Source organism: Cynoglossus semilaevis, chromosome 3 (genome assembly GCF_000523025.1).
Source record: "Cynoglossus semilaevis isolate Cse_v1.0 chromosome 3, Cse_v1.0, whole genome shotgun sequence".
In the NCBI taxonomy this organism is placed as follows: domain Eukaryota; kingdom Metazoa; phylum Chordata; class Actinopteri; order Pleuronectiformes; family Cynoglossidae; genus Cynoglossus; species Cynoglossus semilaevis.
Window position 1 is genome coordinate 14,951,200 of NC_024309.1, and position 20,667 is coordinate 14,971,866.

Genomic DNA, 20,667 nt, shown 5'->3' on the forward strand with positions numbered 1-20,667 from the left:
TTTGTTTAAGACAATCCAATGCCCTGTTTTGTTTTGTTGTTGTTTGTTTTTTACCTCAGGCCAGAGGAGCACGAAGAAAGGGTCGTTTTAAAGGTTCGGACGGCAGCACCTCCTCTGACACCACAACCAACAGCCTTGTTCGCCAGGTAAATATGACAGTTCAACCATTGTGGCATAGGATTATTTCAATAATATTGTTGATACTTAAGGTAAAAATGACTAATGCATGTGTTAATGAAGGCAAACTGGTGAAATTGCGCTCCGTCAGTAATCATCATCCATCAGGAGTGAGATGTGCATTGCAGTGAAAGGTCTCTGTAAACACTGCCGAGTACAGCATGTTAAGTGGTTACCTTTTCCCTGAGCTGTGTGTCCTACAGTGTGTGTGCTGTGAGCCCAGTGACACAGTGGCCTGTTATGAAGCAGATATATACACTCAATGCGTCTGGTCTTTGTTGAGCAGACCTGCAGGGAACAGGAGCGGCTGAATTAAGGATGCCGGACCCAGCCTAAATGTTTCTGCCTTTTTTGGAGTAGGCACACATCTACTCATCTATGGCTCGGCTCAGAGGAAATGTGAAGCTAAGGCAGCTCAAAGTCCATCGGTGTCTCTTAGACTGCTGCCTGCTACAGCTGAAAGCCACTCAGAACGTCTGAATGAGTGACTCAAAATAATTCGTTTTTTGCATCCACCCATTCCCAATGGGAGATAAAACCCCACAGTCCTGTTCTGAAATGAAGACTTCTCTTTTGGTTTGCCTCAGCACACACAAACAAGGTGTAAAGTGAACATCATACGATTAAAGAAAAAATATCAAGGCCATGTGGACTGTGGTGTGATGTTTGAAGGCTGAAAAATAGTGTCTTAGGTCCAGATCCTCACATGCTAAACCGAAGAACTGTATCTCCTTTGAGATATTTGTTGATAGAGTGCTCCCAAAATAGATGACCTTCCTGTAATGTCTGCCCAATTTGGATTCTAATGTAAATAAAGCATCTTCTATTTGGATTAGGATAACATCACTTTTATTGCGACCTATATTTAGCATTGTGAGCTCAGTCGTGACGCTTAATGATTAATTCTGCTTTATTTATCCTACCGAAAATGAATCAGCAAGACACGTGAATGTATGTTTCTTCATTCCTGTAAGTGTCTCCAAAAACATGTGAGGCTCGGCAAAGTCTACTCTGTGATCAATTTACTTCAGTACAAGGAAATATAAACATGACTTTTACCAGTAACCTGCTCACAGTATAAACAGCTCCTGACAAACAGACAGAGCAGAGGGCAGACAGTTAGAGGGAAAGGATGAGAGGCGCTCCTTTTGGATGTGGCCTAATGCCCAGTGGGGCTACAGAGGAGGTTGGGAAGGTTGGAAGGTCTTGGTCAGACCAGACGATTCAGTCGTGGGAGTGAAGTGGTTCAGTCTTACACTGGAGTTCATTGAGAACTTATAGAAAGGCAGATGTTTGTTTGGTAAACGTCTGACTCAAGAGGGTGGTTTATTGTTGTTTATCCAGAGTTGGTCATCTCCTTCAGTAGAAGTTGGTTATAATAAGTAACTGAGCTATTTGTGTCTGTGGAGGGCAACACACTGATGATAGGAGTCATGTATTCTCCATTACTAGTGGAGCATTCTGCAAAAACTACATCAAGGGCATTTGTCCTACTGTATACTTTTATGTTTGTAAATTATTTACATTTTGAAGCTTCAGACCAGCTGACATCTAATGTAGAGAGAACTATTAGATTAATAGCATGATGATACTAATAATCAATTCTGGTACAGTAGGGACTTTGTATCAGTAAATTCAGACATCATCAATGAAAACAGGATGCAAATGCAGATAATACATTTTTTCTCATTTTTCTGTGACATCAGAGAAGGTTCTCGCAGTGTTAAATTAGTATGCATTTAGCTAATAGTTCATATCATAATGCACACCAGAAAGACATTGGTTACTCAAAAGTGTATGAAGATGTCAATGTTAATTCTTTCTCTGGCACTCTGTTTACAGAGGCGTTGCCTTTAATGCATCCTGGGAAACTCTCCTGTGTCCCATGACCCTGAATAATAACAAGCTTTATATAGCACTTTCACTCTAGAAACACAATAACTAAAGGACTTTCAAAGAATGAGAAAACAAAGCCTATAACAAATAAAAGCAGGATTTAAAGTAGTTATGTTGCAAGTTTAAATGCATTACAGAGTTAAATAAATAATTAAATAAAAGTACAAGTTTAAATGCATTAAACTAAGAATGCATTAGAGTTAAATAAATAATTAAATAAAAGTGTGATTTTAAAAAAATGGGGTGGGAGGAGCTACACACACCACATATTATTTTAAGTATCATGTTACCCTCCTTGGCAACACTTGTAATGCTATTTTAAATGCAAAAATATATTTTTTGAGTTTTTTTAAGTGTTTGTTTATTCAAACTGCGCTTGAAGCAGAAGAATGACAACAAGCTGTTCATCAATAGTTTCATCAATGGTCACGATAACAGTGTTGCTTCATCAGCCATCAGGTTTTAGATACTGTTTAGTAGCCTTACAGTATTGTTTACATTGAAACATTATCATGACTCAGTAATAATATTTAAAGAAGAAAGACCTGGAGTGGAATGATTCAGACTAAGGATTTACATAACTCACAGCATTATGTCACAATTAACTTCCTGCTGCTTGTCCTGTTTGTTATGTTTATGTAAATGCCTGCACCAGGCCTCCTACTTCCCCTCTGCCTCACCCGCCTCCGTCTGTCTCTTTCACCTCTATCTCTATGTAACAGTGTCTCTTGATGTCTCCCACTCATGCTGCTTTTTTTTTTCATAGTACCACACTGAAGCAATGCCCTCGCTGACTGTAATCCTGATTCTTGAGGAAAAGGATTTGGTGATAAAAGCCTGTGGGGCAGGGTGTGGTGTTGACAGGAAGTCCCCCTCTCCGCCTGCCTTTATCGTCCTGTCTGATTGTTTGTTTTTGGGACTTGTGTGGATAAGTACAGAAATAGTGACTTCAAATTTGAATTCATTCATGTCTTGATGTAGCTGCCACAGTGGGAGCAAATCTTGAAAATAATTTTAAAATCTTGTTTTTGGCTTTAGCTGCAGAACTGCAGCTGAACTACATACAGGATGTGCTTTGATTACTCCCCCCCCATAATGTAGATTATGGTGGATTCATTATCCTCATTATAAACACAGTCTGAAGGTTAATACAATTTAGCAAATGACTGTAAAACACAGGATAATGAACAGACAGACGGAGTTGTCTGATCATCATAGTGGGGCTGGGAACAAGTTCTCCTGAAGGTGTTTGTTAGTTGGACACAGTTCTTGGGATTTTTGTATAAATTAAGAGAAGAACGAAGCATGAAGGGAGTAAACCCCCCAACCCCTCACCCCCTCCGTTTGAGAACAAGTAAGAGCAGTCAATAAAGGACACTGGGGGCTGCACCACCTCCTCCTCCTCCTGCTGAGAGGGAACCTGAGTGTGTGTGATGATAAGGGGTACCAGCCTGCAACTGTACACCTAGCCACGGCATCGCAGTACTGCAGAGAATCTTGTCAGATTTGGAGTTTGAAGGTTAATTTTTTTCTTGTGAACACTGCAGCAAGAGAGGAGCAGACATGAGAGCCGGCTGAGTTTCTAAGTTGGGAGTAGCTGAGGTGATATTGGGGATTGAAGTGGAAACACCAGTCCTCATCTTCCTCCTGCATCTTTTGGATGTGCACACCCCCCCGTGGGCCAAGTGTGGCGGCATGGACCGAGGCTGAGCAGATGCCGCTGGCTGACAGAGAGTCTGTGAGACAGCCATTTGCTCCTCCTCGCCCTGGTCCCCTTCATGCCGTGCTGTGGGCTGGGCCATCGCCGGAGAGCACAGCTTCCATATGTGAGTTGATTGATCAACGTGTTGTCATGATAAGAGATCCACTGAATGTGGATGAACGTGTTCTATGGGTTCTGTGACGATGCTGCTGCTGATGAAGATGATGATGATGGTGATGTTTCAGGACGTGCTGTAGTGTATGAATAATTCACACAGGGTTTCTGCAGATGCCTGCACAACTTTCCTGTCGATAAGGCAGATTTTACAGTAACTGTTCTTCAGACCTGAACCAGTTTTCTCTCATGTGGTCAATGTTCTGTGATGTGTGTGCACTCCCATCCAGTCCTGAACAGTCTCACTGTTCTGCAGAGCTCCGCTCTGTCCTTACAGATATAATCAATCTTTAATATCTATTCTAAGGTTTTGTTTCTCAGCACTGGGCTTTTTCTGTTTTGGTTTTTAATTCTCTACAGTCCCTGGCTTTATTCAGTTTGCCTGTATGTCCACGTCTCCTTTTTGTGCTAATTTCTGTAGAGAATGAATGAAATGTTGGAGCTCATGTGAAGAGGCACTCAGAGGGCACTGTTGTTGTTTATCTGCAAACAGGTTTGACTACGGACTAGGGAGAAATTGTGATATGTGCAGCTTTGTCACCTGTTTTGTCCTCTATGCTGTGATTCCGTTGGTCGTTTCCAGTCAGAATACTACCTTGACTGAGGTGGTGTTTTCTCTGCAGCTCTTAATCAGCTTTGTTCAAATGTTGATCCTGCCCCCCCCCCCCCCCCCCCCCCCCCCCCCCCCCCCCCTTCCCCATCCACATAGGTACTGTAAAGAACTGCAGATAAATCTTCTAACACAGTACTGCACTTCGAGTTTAACTGTACCACTAGATGGCGGTATAACACTTCTGTCGCTCACACACAAGCACACACACACTCATCTGTTAAAACTCCAGCATTCCCTGGCAGAGATAAAGGCTCAGAAATTAAGTTTTCATGAAGTGTTTTTCAAGCCGTATTACCTCAGACAGAAGCTCACTGGTCTGTAGGACAAAATGTTCTGAGCTCAGCCCACCGCAGATAAAAAGTTCTGAGACCAAATGCACTTAGTTAGTGGTAATAATTAACCCATAAAAGCCATTAAAAGGCATTACCCTGTGATTAACCACACATCCAGGCTACTAACAAGGATGGGAACACGACTTCCTGCAGTGGCTTTTTCATCTGCGCTGACATAAAGTGGGGTTGCACTTAAACTGAGCTGTTTTTAGACTCTAGAATGTCCCAGATGGCTGCAGTTAAAGGTAGGAAGATGGTTAGAATGAGAGAGAGAAACGTTGAAAGAATGAAAAGAGATTTGGGATTTTACAAGTCCTTCCCTGGGATACTGACTTTTGGCTGACTGAAAAATGCTAAAATAAAAATCTTACCTCTGACGACTTGGCCAGTCGTGGCTAAAGGTTAATGAATCTGACACACTCATACAGTCATAACATCCAGCCAGGTTTCTTTATAATATAAAGATTACGCAAAGGTCAGACAGTGAGGTCTATAAGTGATAAACCAGGTGTCTTAAAGCTGCATTTTGAAGGAAAAAAAATAATATGAGCATAATGTAGCTTTTGAACTGGGAGAAGAACTTCACCCCAAGTATTGTTGACAAGCAAATGTTGTCGTAGGTCCGTGCAGACCACTATTGTTTGGTTACAGAATGTGGTTTTGTGTAACACGCCATCAGTGGGTTGGATCAACACTGATTGTACAACTGAGTAAGCTTTAATTCAGCTGATGTGTGGATTAGTGTCGACCCAGCTGCTGACACTGCAGACAGGAACGCCGCGTGTGTGAGAGAGAGGTATTTGTACTAAAACAAACCGTTTGAGATGGACATCTCATCATCTGTGACATGTGTTTGTGTTTAATGTGCACAAACCGAGCGCGTTCATATTAATATAATGCGTGCGGTCAGGACCAGACCTGAAGCCAGCTGACCTTGAGAGGACCTCAGCTGCCGTGACACACCAGTCTTTCTGTGACACTCCTCTCACATGTTTCCAATACACAGCCCCAAACCGCTGCTTTACGTCTGAAATGGGCTGGAACACAATTCCGCTTTCAGTGGAATGTGCAGCACGGAGACCCAGCCGGATGGGACTCCGTCTGACAGACTGAGCAGCCAGTCCCAGACAATCCTCACGGAAACTCGGCTAATTGAAGACAGCAGGCCCAGCTCCACCAGCACGTCTTTGTTATTTGGGCGCTCTTGCTCTCTGTGGGGGAAAATGCAGTGCTTGACGTTCAGAATGTAGCACCAGATAAAACAAAATAAAATATACATTTTATTTTCATAAATAAAATGTCTAGGGCTTTACTTTTCTTCTATTTGACACACATCAACAAAACAACATACATTTAACAAAAACTGCTTCCTGGACTGTTTATAGTTAATTGCACGAACTCCTTCAGGATAAGATTGATTTGAATTCTTAAAGAATTTATTCTCGATGGATAATTTTAAGGAGTTACAGATGGTCATGTGGTTTAGTTGTTTCTTTTTTGCAACTTGATTTGGTCACATAGTTTAAAAACTGAACATTGATTCAGTCGCAGGAAATAATGGAACTTATAAGTTTCAGGCTGTTGTAGTCTTGAAGATGCTATTTGGCAGGATTTGCTTTTCTGAATATGCTTTGGAGGACATTGATTATTGCTGGAAGCAAATCTCTAGAAACTACCTCTTTGTTCTGTGTAGATTTTTAAAATGATCTAAGTATTGTTTGTGAATCTAGTGGTTTGTATAGACCTTTTTTTAAGGTTTTGTCTTTGACTAGGACTTTTGAAACACTGTGAATTAAATGCAGTATCTTCTTCCTTGATGAACACATGTATTTATTGAACCCCTGTCAACTGTCAAACATTTTAATTTACCGGCCAATCAAACTCCCCATTTAGAATTTGAGGTTTATCTGAATCTTTGAACCAGTCTTTACTAAAAATCGTCAAATATCTGTGCGATGACCAAGTAACCACACAAAGAATGAGAATAGACCCAGACCCGGAGCAGAACGTAAAAGCCTATAATTTTTCCCAGAAAACACTGAGCTTTGTGTGCTAGTGGTGAGCTAATCTCCCATGACAAACGATTGACCTGGAATTCCCAGTTTTCCAGGCTTTGGGAAGCACGCCCAGTGAGTAGAGTCAGGCCAGCACAGCACATACTGGAGAAGGGTTTCCTTGGCAGTAATTATGGCTCCTTTCACATTTCCAGAGTCCTGTGGAAGTGTCCAGAAACTGAGCAGCTAATTGGCAACAGAGGCTCTGAGGAATGTCCTGGATTTACTTACATTTTGCTACTTGAGCACAATCTATCAACTCACTGTGAGGCTGAAGAGCGAGGCTTGAACTGTAGAAGTACAAAGATCATGCAGATCAGTTGAGTTTTCTTAATTTATTTATTTATTATTTATTGTCTCTTTAGAGTTTAGTACAAGGGCGTATGTTCGATCAATTAAACAAATAAATGATCCTTGCCTTCTTTCCCTGATCCTGGTCCCGACACCTTCATCTTCACTCCCCACTGCCTTCACAGGGGTGACACTTTATTGCAGTTACAACTTGGGGAGGTCATAAAGTCTGCACAAGAAAGGACAGTGCTGCCTGCAGGGAGATGAAGGAGTGTGTGTGTGCTCAGCTCACGCCCATTATACTGGCACCTCAAACATCCAGGGCAGCGAGGCCAAACCGAGCATCACTTTAAACAGGAGCAGATGTTCTTTAAGGCCAATTAACGGCAGAAAGATGAAGACAACCCTGTGTACCAGAGGGCTGTTGCCAGCCCATATGGATGCTAGAGACAATTAATTAGAAAAACAGACATTGAAACGGGTTAAGGTTGCGAAGCGTACAACTAAGAAAATAGTTCAGCCGCTGACACCACACAAGGAATAACATCCATAAAATGAGGGTAAACAAAATGGCTACATCAAATACTGACAACGCACAGGTAATAATTAGTTAATGTCCAACAAGTCTGTGGTCTGTGTTGATCTTCAGAAGGTGAAGGAGAAGACCAAGGAAGAAAAAGCTACCGTTAATGTATGAGGTAGTCATAAGTGGCAGAAAAGTACATCAGAGTTGTGCCAGAAATGATGGTATATGAATCATGTTGGATTGTTGATGCAGGGTTAACTGAATGGTTGTGAGACCTTCCATGATTTTTGGTTTGGTGACTCTGGCAGTGTTGGGACATGTGTCGAGGAAAGATAGTGGATTTGTTACATACTATATGACACCACTGAAAATGATGGACTGTGTGGAGAGGAGTTGGTGACACAGGACAGAAGAAGACGAAATAGATCTGGAAAAAAAACTGGTGCTAAACTGAAGTGTATATTTCATTGGAGGTTACAACTTTCACTTAGCATCTTCGTCCTCTGTGTCTCGGGGTAATTGTCTCCTAGCACCAGTGGATTTGTGACAACAACTACCAGCCAGGTAAGGAAACAACCCCCGGAGGAAAAAAAGGGAAGGGAGGGTGGAGTAGAGAAAGTGAGTAGACAGTAAACAGCAAAAAGAAAAAAATTAATGGCTTCAGTTGGTGATGAAAGGGTTGTAGTACATCTGTTGTTGTTTTTTTTTTTTCTTTTTTTATTAACGCACCCAGTCGGTCCGGCAGCCTGTCACCACCATAGACCCAGCTGATGCTTCTGTGAGCTCACTGATGGAGCTGTCCGCAGAAATCTGCTTCACACGCAGCTTTACTATTGGGTGCTTGCCTCGGCTCAGCGGGGCGGGGTTAAAGTTGCCGGGATGTTTCATATTCATACTGGGCTTGAATACATAATCAGTCCATCAGGTCACTCTGTGGAGAGTTGAGAGAGAGTTTTGATGCGAGGAAGCTCTCTAAAAGATCCAACCATCTCCTCCTGCTGGTGGACCGGTGTCCTGATCCTGGATGACAGATGCTCTGTTCAGTAAGAGCAGGAAAACTGGACTTGCAAGTTTGCAGGACCGATGAGGACCTATGGCTGAGCGCCACCACCAGGTGCCCTCGGCCAGCGACCCCGATCCTGCTCAGACCTGCCCACGCACCAGGCAGTGGCATTAAAATCTGCTGAGGAGAGGGCTCCTCCTGCTGCACCTGCTGTCGCTGCCATGATCAGACAAACCAAGAATAAAAACGTTTCATGGGTAAGTGATGGCTTGTGCGTTTTAGGTGAAATGTAATTCACTACATGTTTATTGGGGGCAGTTGGAGGATGAGTTGGAGACTATTTCACATTATGGCACAGTCTCTTAAATTTATGTTGTTTTAATTTTAATTGTGTTACCATATTTTTTTTAGAAATGTAAAAGCCTGATATCTGACTCTCTGCTGGCGGATCAGAGAGGATTAGAGTGAGAGTGGCTTCACCAGGATGAAATCAGCTACTTGGATGGAGAAAAAGGGGGTGGAGCAGGGGGCGTGAGGGGGGAGTCAGTGCAGAGTTACTACAAAACGCACCTTTTATTTTTTTTCCTTGTATCCTGACGTGTCTGCCTCGGTATTGTAGACGTTACACCACAGAGTTTGTCACATGACCAGAGTCATTGTGTATAAACTGCTGTAACTCTCCACATTCACATCATGTTGTGATCTTTTGAACCTCCTCTCACATTTGAGATCTGTATTGATGTGTTTTCTTATGAAGGCAAACGTTTTTCCGCTTCACCTTAGATCATGACTAATGCTGCTGACGTTTCCTCTTACAGCGCGGCTTTCTGTCCTCACTGTGAACCTGCACTGACAGGGCTGTAAAACTGAGTTACCACAGGTTACCTTAAAGTACCTCGGTGCCTAATTTCACTGTAGTGGAGTGGAGGAAGCCACAGTTTAACCAGCTGATGTCACATATATGTACTGAACACTTCAGTTAACAATATGAGACAAAGAAAGAGAAAAAAAAAAAACAGAACTAAACTAATTACTATTTAAAAATGCCTTTTTGGATATGTTGAACTTGCAGAATTAACTGTTTAAAATTTAAGTTTACTGTTAAATTTAAGATCAGAAATTATGTTTTTATTACTTTTTATCTTCAAAACCTTTGGATTCGAACAGTAAGGATGAAACTTAGACTTAAGCTGGATGTAAGTGTTAAACTAAACTCTTAAAAAACATGTTTTAAGAATGATCTTAATTGTAAAATAGCTGTTGATTAGATTATTTTTTTTCTACAAGTGAAGCAAAAAAAATTGAACCAAAAGTGATTTTTGGAAGGAAATCCAACATCACATCCTCTTATTTATTTTTTAACTTTAGTCAAATATGAGACAATGTTTCCAGTGCACATATCTGATCCCAGTCCAGTAAATGTAGTGACACTGAGGGTTAACATCATAATCAGAGGAGTGGGCATCGCCGGGGGGGATTAGGACTCCAGATGGTGATGCTACTGCCTGACTGTCAGCCTAAGAATACACAGCTGCAGGAGGTCACATGTTTGACACTGCAGCCCATCACCACACACACACACACACACACACACACACTTTGTGTGATACTACACAAGAACAAGTAACATATTTGATAAGTGTTAATGAATTTTAAGTGTGTTCTAACGACATTATCAGTAGATAAATGAAAGCCTAATGCCTGCACGGCTGAAGAAGAGCACTAACCATGACGATGCACAGCTCTTAATACCCTGGACCGCTCTCATCGGGCTTGTGTCCGTGTCAGGCACAGCGCGTCCTGTTGGAGGAGCTCTTGAGGATGACCGCATCTCGTTTCCAACTGCTTTGCGTATCACCTGAACAGTGACACGTCGGTAACAGTCGGTGTCGTCTCGTCCTAACTGTGAGCCTGTGAGGTTGGTTTAATGACAGCAGCACATGTCATGGTACTCTGAACAAAAACCAAAGGCTTCTGCATAATTCATTGCAGTCACTGTTGGACAGGGAGGCACCGCAGGTGTTGTGGACATTGTTGGCGAAGGAGCATGTCTAAGAAGAAGTCGGTAAACAAAAAAAAACAAAAGGTAAATACAACTTGTTCCCCTGTGTCTCTTCGTCAGCAGATTACTGTTTTTGTTCTCGAAGCTCGTAACCGTTGCCGTTGTGTTCCATCTGGAAGAATTGGATTTTGTGGATTACTTTGCTGTGTGGTGTATTATTATGTTTTTGTCACAGCTTGGTGTTCAGCCAGTCTGTGAGGTTTGGGCTTCATCAGCCTTTACTTTATCATCACAGTTGACATATAAACAGAGCTTAGGTTTTAATCATGGTCTGTGTCTGTGTTTTATACACACCGCGCTTGGCTGTAGGTGAAAGTCAATCTGCAGGGTCGTCTTACTTTTTCCAGTGTAGATAACGGACCTGAAGCTCCTGCAGCTTTTGTTTTTTTAGATCGCTGATGGCAGTGTGATTTAATCTGAGTTCTTTTTTTTCTTTTTTTAATAATGTAGTGTTACTTTTCTTGGCATTTACAATGTCGTCAGGTTGTCACTGACACAAAAAGCTTTTGTATTCCTCTCACATATTTATATAAAAAGAGTTTAACACAGTGATCTACGTTGTTGAAGGCACCGCCATCTTATATTTCTGTTTTCAAAGCTTTAGTAATTGTTAATTCCCTGCAAATAGTACGAACAGTGCTAAGACTGATTCACTTGCTGTGTTCAAAGAATATTCAATTACCATTTAGACTTTAGTCTTTAGTAGTTTGCAGCAGAGGGTGCTGTAAGTGCAGGTCAAACACAAATCCTCTTTTGGCAGAGACAAAGAAGACATACGTAATGGCTATGTTGCTTTGCTGCAGCTAAACAGGTTTAGTAATAATAATAATGCTATTTGTTTTGGTTTTTTTTGGAGTTCTACAGAACTTGAATGATAGCTCTGCTCGTCACCAGTTGGCCAGTACTGTCTGTGTTAAAGGTTATGTAAACAAATGAGAACATTGTGAGCAGATGATGTAATTAAACACTGACTGTACTGGAGACTTCTGTTCCATTTGGCGTCACTAATTTAGTCCATGAATTAACACCCGGTCCTAAAACTGGATGTAAACAAACTGTTTTTTTCTTCTCTTTTCCTCTCGACCTTTTGACCTCAGTCTTTGCTGTGATGTTTATGGCTATAAATGGCTGTAGCTGATTTGAATCCTCTCCATAGAAGAAGCAGTAATTTCATGGGAGTAAGTCATGAGACAGGAGCCAAAGTGCGCCCCCTGTGGCTGCAGGCTGACGTACAGTTTGAGCCACAGCAGATTATTGTGTCTGAACTGAAAGATTATCACTGAGGATGGCGGGATCAGCCTCAGCAAAGTTTGATTACGAAATATTTCAAGCAAAATGTCGTTTGGGTGATTACAGCTTCACAGTGAAGCTTGTTTTTTTATTTATACTGTGGACACTGACAAATCTGACTTTGACAGGAAGACGTTTATGATCTGGATGAAGTTGATCAACGTGATGTGATGTGAAGGTGTGTTTACGTACAGCAGAGTGCGTCTCTGTCTTTGTTCTCCTGACCCATACGTGGCTGTTTTGCTCACACCCATCTCCGTTCGGCCAGTCTGTGACTCAATGTGGGACAGCCAATGTGTTGATGTGTTCAGAAAGCGTGAAGAGACTCACTTAGCGCCACACACACACTGCTCTGCAAAAACTGCCAAACGCTCCTGACTGTTGTTGGTGTGGGCGCTTCAGAAGTCATCGACTCTGATGTCCACCAACTCCCAGCTCATGGTTTTCATTCCCTTGGCCATGCTTGATACGCTGCCTCTGTCCCCGCAGCCTAAACACATCATGGGATGGGTAAGCTTCTATCTGGACATTTACTTGATTTATTCATTCATTCATTCATTTCACCACACACTGTTTTTCATTTTCATTCAATGGGGCTCTCGTTCTCTCATTATCCATCAACTCTTCTTTTTTTTCATTCTCTCTTTTTCTTTTCTCTCTCTCCCTGGTTTCCCCTGGTTTCCCCTCTCTGGCTCTGGCTCTTCGTCTGTAATTAGAGATGGTCCCAGGGCTCGAGTGGCCCGCCGTGTGTTGTAGCTAGGTAACCTCAGTCAGATGCTGGCAGCCGGCCCCCGGAGGTTTCGTTAGATGTGAATCACGGTCACATCAGCCCCGGTGCTCCTTTCTCCACTCTGAGTCTAATAATACTCCTCCCTGGAAAAGCAGTGATTAAAACCTTTAAACGTTTAAAGAGTTGGACAGGCTGAACTACAGAGATGCTTCTCCTGTAACCTACAGCCTGCAAACACCGTGTGATCCAGAAATGAGACGGTGAACAGGGTGATCAGGGAGTGTGTGAAAAAAAACTAGGGCTGTCAAACGTTTACAGTTTTGGATAAACACCATTGAAAGTGATTGTAATTCATCACAGTCTAACACGACCGTGCCTTAATATTAAGATACTTCATCAGTAAAGACCAGTACCAGCAGGTAGAGGTCAGTGTTGCTCCTGTGAAACAAAAACGTAGGTTTCATCATTAGCAACATTAACACTTTGGACTCTTTCGTTATCTTTTACTGCATCAACTGAACCACATGACTACAGTTCTTGAACTGAACAGCCCTGGCTTCATGTTGGGACACAAAGATTTATCCAGCAGCTCCTGGAAGTCCTCCTGGAGAGAGATTCATTTGGTTAATTGCATTCTTGGCAAGGCAACAACCCCATTGGAGGAGCCCCCCCCCCCCTTTGTGACAGGTTCTCAATGATCCAATGGTAACATATTTCAGCCCAGTAGTGATCTTCACAAACTCTGCCGTTCCACCGTCCACACAAACTCGACCTCTTGTCGTGGAACATTTTAGAGAAGACAAAGACGTGTTGATGTTGTTTCTGTTTTTTTATGAGACACTTCACGTCAGAACCAGATGATTTGGTTTCAGTTTCTGTCAGCGACTCCGTCAGAGTTACTCTCTGCTAGAATTTTATAATTAGCTAATTAACAGACACAGTGGGAAGATGATGAACTCTGTAACGTCCCATCGGACTCTTCGTAGATACTTTGGTTTATGGTTGGTTTAAACCATCAGTCTGATCTGTCCCTCATCCACCGAGATGACCTGGTTGCAATTTTTTTGGCGGATTCTGATTTTTCTGAAGTTCAAATTATAATTCATTGTTGTTATAATATAAAAAAAACAGTTGGGATGTTGTGTATTTATTCCACTTTTATAATCCAGTTGCTGTTATTCGCTGAATGTGCATATCCGTCAACTGATTGGCCGAGCGTGTGCGTAGTACTGTACCGATCAATATATAATAATGTGTCTCTGGTACCGTGTTCTCCCAGCACAGAATTAAACTGTTTTTGTTCGTCACAATGTTGTTTTGGTAAGAATCTACTTGACCCGTGATCACATGTCCTGATCAGCTGTCGTCACCCAGCATGTGAATGTTTTTTGCCTTTGGGGCGGAACATAATTAGTATCTGTTTTTTTTTTTCATTTTCATTTGCCCTGACCTCGTGTTCCCCCGCGGGGCCTTGGTATGGACCACAAACATGTTACAGCTGAGAAGCTATGACACCAAACGTCTCCTTGTTCTGGATCTTTTGAATTGATGTGGAAAGTACCTCACATGTGACCTTCGACCTTCCATCAGATCAAATACACCACACAGCACGTGGCCACAGTGGGTTTATTAGTCAAGCCATGAACCATAAAAACTTAAGTTGTAGCTCCTCTACTGGTCGTAACCGTCGTCACTTGGTCACGTGTCGTGCACGTGTCCTGGATGATAATCCCCAGAAAGGGGTAAACCCCGATCAAAGACAATATAATCTAGGATTTACAGTAGATTGTGCTGCACAGAAAACATTTCATCCCAACTGGAATTTAAGACCTGAACAGAAACACATATTAAATGAACGTTGTAGTTTATTTTTCTTTATTTTTTTTCAGCAGTATAGTTAGCATTTAGTTTCTTCTACTTTGACAGCACTTACCATCAGTACAGATACCTCACTGCCTCCTCCTCCTCTTCTCCAAATCCATCTCTCTCTTGACTCTGTGTTGTTTTACTTTCAATAAGTTATTGTTTCATTTCTTGAAATCCATGATTCAGCCGGGACAATTTCCAAACTCGTTTATTGACTCATGTTTTACAGCTCGTAGAGAAAATTTATCATCCTAGAGTCGGCAGCCTCTGACGTAGGAGCAGTGGGAAGACAGAGTGCACATCACCACCTCAAAGTCTCTGATGTCGGATCATTCAAACATGGATGAAGTTCTTTGCAGATTCAGGGACAGTTTGATTCATTCAAAACCTGTGCATTAAAAGTTAAACCAAACTGAAGGGTTTTTTTCCATTTATGTTAAACATATATAACATTGCAGTGAAGATAATCACTTCCTGATTTCTCTCTTTTTTTTTTTTTTTTTTTTGCGTCCCGGGAACGTGTGGAGACCATGCGATGATTTTAAGGCAAAGTGGAACACATGTAAACTCCCCAGATCACACACTCACACACAGACATAAAAAGCGTCTGCAGCTGCTTTTGGTGCTTTCTGGAATTTTAAGGCCAGCCCTGTTGGCCAGAGATCGTACTTCCTAACTGTGAGTGGGTGGAGAGAGGGGCAGGGGGCTTGTTTTTGGGTCTGGAGGATGGCTTCAGAGCTCTCAAGGAGTGTTCTTTCAGCGTGGGAAAGACGCTGGTCTTTTCTCTCCCTCTCTGGGACATAAGTAGGCCAAAGAAAAAAAAAGAGAGAGGAACCCAAGTTGTCTCCTGCAGCTTTGTCTCCCTCGGTTCGGGCCGAGTACGTTCCCGTTTGTTGCCGGAACACACGGATTTGTGGGAGTGAAGCTCTCCTCCAGGCTGGCAGGAGTTCCTGTGCTCGTGGAGGAGATGGGGAGCAGCTGAGGAGACGTTCTCCCAGCCGGGCTGAACGGCGGAGTCTGTTGAAACAGAAATGTATTACTCCGGCAGTGAGGAGTCAGATCTGGTAAGTCTGTGAAAACAAACTCTCTGACGAGAGAGAGAACGGCTTCACTCTCTCTCCTCAGAGCTCGACTCTCCGGCGTTCAGCTCTCACTCTTCCCTTTCTTCATCTGAACAAAGAGGAAGCACAGGAGCTGCAGGAGAATGGAGCTTATCTGTGCAGGTTTCTGAGAGCGTTTTAAAACCTCATAGTTGTGTTTACTCCCCTGTCACTTTTACTGAGTAATAGTAGAAGAGAGAGAGAGGCTCTCAGAAACACGAGCTCACTCTCTGGCATACGTTACTGAGGCGAAAAAAAGAAAAGAAAAGAAAAGAAAGAATGAATCTAGTGTGAAATTGCAATCATTCATGGCACGACTTCTGCAAGTTTATAAAATGGGAAGGCAAAAGTCTGACGAGACTGGAGGAATTCAGTTGAAAAGTTTTTTATAGAGTTTCATTTTAAAGTCAGTTACCAAGAACACAACAGTTGGTTTTTAATACGTCCACTGAAGGATATTTACTGGGTGGAAAAAAGTTGTTTTTTTTTCTTGTCACTAGTGTCTTCTAAGAAATTACTTTTTAATGTAATTTTGATTTCTGTGTTAAATGTGTTTTGGGTGTTAAATAACAAACAGCTTGACTTCAGAATTTTTTTAAATTTTTTTTTATTTTTTTGCCACTTCTTTGCCATTCTTGTTAATCTGCCTGATTGCTCTTTAATCAGGTTACCCTTCACTTAGGTCTGAGAAATCCAATTACTTTCTGACTCTGAGGGAACGACCAATTTGACTACGTCAGGATTCTCTTTATGGGCAGCAGTTTGGGAAAACTCAACAACAAATGTTCAGTCTGTCGGGGCAACTGAAGTGTCCCCGTCACCTGTTGTGTAAAGGACGGATGAGCGGTCACAAGACACAGAACTGTAGGAACTGTACGTGCTCCAGTCGAACGACAAATACCAAACGTTTCACTGTATCCTCTGAACCTCTCCGTCTGAGAGTAAACTGCAGTAATAGCTGAGTATTCAAGCTGAGGGTTTTCACTTTCCCCTGAGATAAAGTTCATCAAGATGTTCCAAGAACTTTGTTGTCCAGACCTGAAATATGTCATTATTATTATCATTATTATAGCTGTGAGTCTGATTGGTTGTTTGTTCCATATAATGGACCGGACACTAGTCCACGTCTGTGATAGGATGAAGTGGACTGGGACGACTGAAGACATAATTGGACATGTGACTAAAAGGAGAGGCAGAGAAGCTCACCCAGAGAGAGAGAGAGAGAGAGAGAGAGAGATGTGCTTGTATATAATTTATCCTCCAAACCTGGGGAATTCCCATGTCCCTTTGGCAACGAGCCCGTTGTTTTAATTATAAATCACAGATTTAGCTGGAAAATTGGTCCAAAGTACAGAATATATCATTGTACCAAATAAAATAAATGAGGCTGAAATCATTTTGTTGGAGCCCATTTGTAGGACGGTGTGTGTTTTGCTTTAGCGTCTGGTTCTGCTCTCTTACGGCCCGTCCTCATCAATCACCTGCCGCCTTCCCCGCACACCGGGACGCTGTCAGAAAATTGATGACGCAAGCAGAAAGAAGCAGCGCAGAGCAACAACTCAATACCCTTGATGGGCCGTCATCCTGTTACAGTGCTTTGGTTCCACAGGGGGAGCTGTTGAGTGGGGGTGAGGGGGGATTGACGAAGTAGGTATCAATGTGAAGGGATCTCAGTATTAATAAGAGCAGTGATGCTGCTGCTGCTGCTGCTGATCATAGTTAGTGGATTAGCTCTTTATCGTGCACTTATGTTGTATCGACTGTAGCTACAGCAGGTTAGCCTAGCTGCTACGTGAGTAAGGATCCCAGGGTTTACATGTAGGTGTGTGCCATTACCTAATGCTAACAGTGTTAGCTGTTCTTACATCAGGAACAACATTTGGAGAAAAACAGTGACAGTTTGGTGTTGGTTCATTTTCTTTTTCTTTTCTTTCTTCTCTAGTGATTCCAAATGTAGATCCCTCTGTTCCAGAGTTAGGAACTGATGTTCAGATGGAACAGAGTCTCAGACTAGGTTCACACACACCACGCAGTTTATCTCAATATATTGTAACATTGCCCATGTATCGCGACACGTATCATATCACCAGATTCTTGCCAATTCACAGACTCTCCACCGTTCCCACAGTTATCACTAAGTCTATGGAGAATTAAGACGATTATGTTCAACTGAGAGAAACATTTCCTCCAAACCTTCACTCCTTGGTTTGAGTCCTTACATCATAAAAGATGATGATGTTTTGGTGAATTTTGATCATAGTTGTTTGGAACCACGTAGCTGCTATGTGGATACGTCTTAGATGATCCTTCTGTGACCTTCTGTGACCTTCTGTGACCTTCTGTGACCTCAGATGGATGTGTGATATATATTAAAGTGGTTAAAGGTTTGTTTAAATAAACCTCACCTGTGTTTCTGTGAGCTCGTCCGACTGACGGTCACTGAGCCTCTGAGCTTCAGTCGGATGAAGTACACACACGATGCACTAATCTAACGCACAGGCACATGGAATCCTGGGTAAACAGTTTTTCACTGGTCCGTCAGTGTCACCTTGTCACGGCTGTGGCCAATCTGTCTTTGCTGTAATTATTCCACCCTCATTCTTTAAAATGTCTCTCTCTCTCTCTCTCTCTCTTTTCCCCAGGTGTTAACACACACACACACACACACACTCCGCTCCGTCGTTTGTAAATCGAGCCTCATTACAGTCACACATCTCTGACCGTTGTCTCTCATTGTCTCTGTTTGACGAAGGTTTGATTTAATTGACTGTTTGTTGCACTGAGTGAAGTGGCAGTGATGGACAGATGGCTGGGGGGGGGGGCCGGGGGGGGGGGGGGGCTTTGGGCCAGGCCAAGGGGGCCTCGGGCACGCCGAGCTTGAAGCTGCTGGTTCCCTCACTCGGCCCATTGTCAGCCACGCTTCATCAGCCGGCGCTGAACACGAACATTGGCACGAGCTGCGTCTTCATTGGTCGGTTGTGATGCAGAACAGAAGTGTTCTCGTGCAAATTGGCGCCGTGCGCTTCCATAGTGATGACGTCCATGTGGATGTGGGCTGTTTTTTTTTTGTATCTTTTTTTTTTTAATTCTTGCAGTATTCTGTAAACACGTTTGTGGAGCGATTTCTCGAAAGAAACCGTTTGTCTCACAGCGTCCTGTTGCACTTTGGGAATTGTCACAATCACATGTTGTTGTTGTTGTTGTTGTTGTTGTTTGGACGTATAATTTCATATCGATGAAGCTTTGTTCTTCTGCTGGACCCTCGGTGATTGACGCGGTGGGGAGTTCTATTTATTACACGTCGTGTGTTTGTTGTACGAGTGAAATAGTGATGTCACTGACGGGTGGCAGCGGCTCCGGTGGTCGATGGTGTTACTGCACCTGAAGGCACTTCCTGTCACGCTGTGTTTTTGTCAGTGTTTCTCCCTCACGGCTCCACAGGTCCATGACTGAAGCGTCTGTGTCCTGAGCCCTGAGAGCTGGACTGTCCAGCCCTGAGAGCAGCTCAGCTCGTGACCATCTGTGACCCGCTCACTATTACCACAAGAAACATTTATATATGTATATAAACCTTACTTCAGTCAAATGTCACCTTCCATGTTGGATTTGTGTCCGTTTGAAGCTAAAAAAATGTGCACGTCACCCTTTAATCTACAGTTACTGTTCCCCGGGGAGCGACGCCTCTTCCTTCATCCACCCCTCGACCTTGTTGACCTTGTTTGACCTCATGAAGGGTCAGACACAGGGGCATGATGGGCCAGTGGAGATTCATAGATTTTTTTCTGACCCTTTCCAAAGATAATAACATTTAACATTCCAATTGTTCTAATTTGTCATGTGTTGCTCTTTGATTCTCCCCACACGTATAATAAATTACCACAGTTCTGACAGGCGAGAAATGAGAGCAGTTTCAGCCTCAAATCTGTTTCCCCTGTGGCTCAAAGGAAGAAGAAGAAGAAGAAGAAGAGATTCTAAAAATAGAACAGTAGAATTTTAAACCATCTCATTCGTTCAGACGAGTTCTTATTTTAACGCTTCTGTTTGGCTCTAATGTAGTTTTAGTTTCCTCTTTGAAGTATTTTTAAATATTTCAATATCTTTGATGTCGATGAAGGGAGACATGGAAGGAATTCTTCAAAGGTGCTTCATGATTCATCAGCTTTACTCTGAATGTTCACCATTAGATATAGAAGATTTCCTGCCTTGTTAATGTAATTATTTTAATGATTATCGATGAGAGGTGAATAGATGTCGTTTGATATCATAGTAGATCAGTCGCTGTAGGTGTCGTCCAGCGAGGAGGAAAAAGAAGTGTCAGAGGAGGAGGAGAAAAGGGGGAGACAGAGGGGAGGCAGAATGACCGAGATGCGCAGAACAGACACTGACAGGCACAGACTCGAACGAAGAGCATCAGCAGCAGTAGAAGCAGCAGCAGCAGCAGCAGTAACAGCAGTAGCAGTAGCAGCAGCAGCAGTAGAGGCAGCAGCAGCAGGAACAGACACTGACAGGCACAGACTCGGACGAAGAGCATCAGCAGCAGTAGAAGCAGCAGCAATAGTAACAGCAGTAACAGCAGCAGTAGTAACAGCAGCAGCAATAGCAGCAGCAGCAACAGCAGCAGCAGCAACAGCAGTAGCAGCAGCAGTAACAGCAGCAGCAGCATCTACTGTAGATCTACTGCTGTCACTGCTGAGGAGGAGGAGAGAGAGAGACTGAAGCCTGAAGCCAAAGCATCAAACATTTGGTTTGAGGAGCATCACTCCCTGCCACCTGATTCACACCGGGACTCAGCCGGAGCACCTGCAGCAGCAGCACCTGCAGCAGCAGACCGCGCACCCAGGGGCCCGGGGG

General features: G+C 42.9%; 1 protein-coding gene across 5 annotated transcripts in view; it reads left to right on the forward strand.

Annotated features, from left to right (window-relative positions):
• The window catches only part of cacnb2a (calcium channel, voltage-dependent, beta 2a), a 37,778-nt gene that overhangs the window by 1,663 nt on the left and 15,448 nt on the right, over nt 1-20,667 (forward strand). For 2 of the 5 annotated variants that reach the window (XM_008308283.3, XM_008308285.3), the window contains exon 2: nt 60-146. In XM_008308283.3, coding sequence (XP_008306505.1) covers nt 60-146 — 87 coding nt within the window. Of the gene's footprint in view, nt 1-59; nt 147-3,288; nt 3,900-15,331; nt 15,781-20,667 lie in introns of those variants that run through there. The other 3 variants (XM_017031496.2, XM_008308286.3, XM_008308289.3) reach the window with 3 other exon arrangements.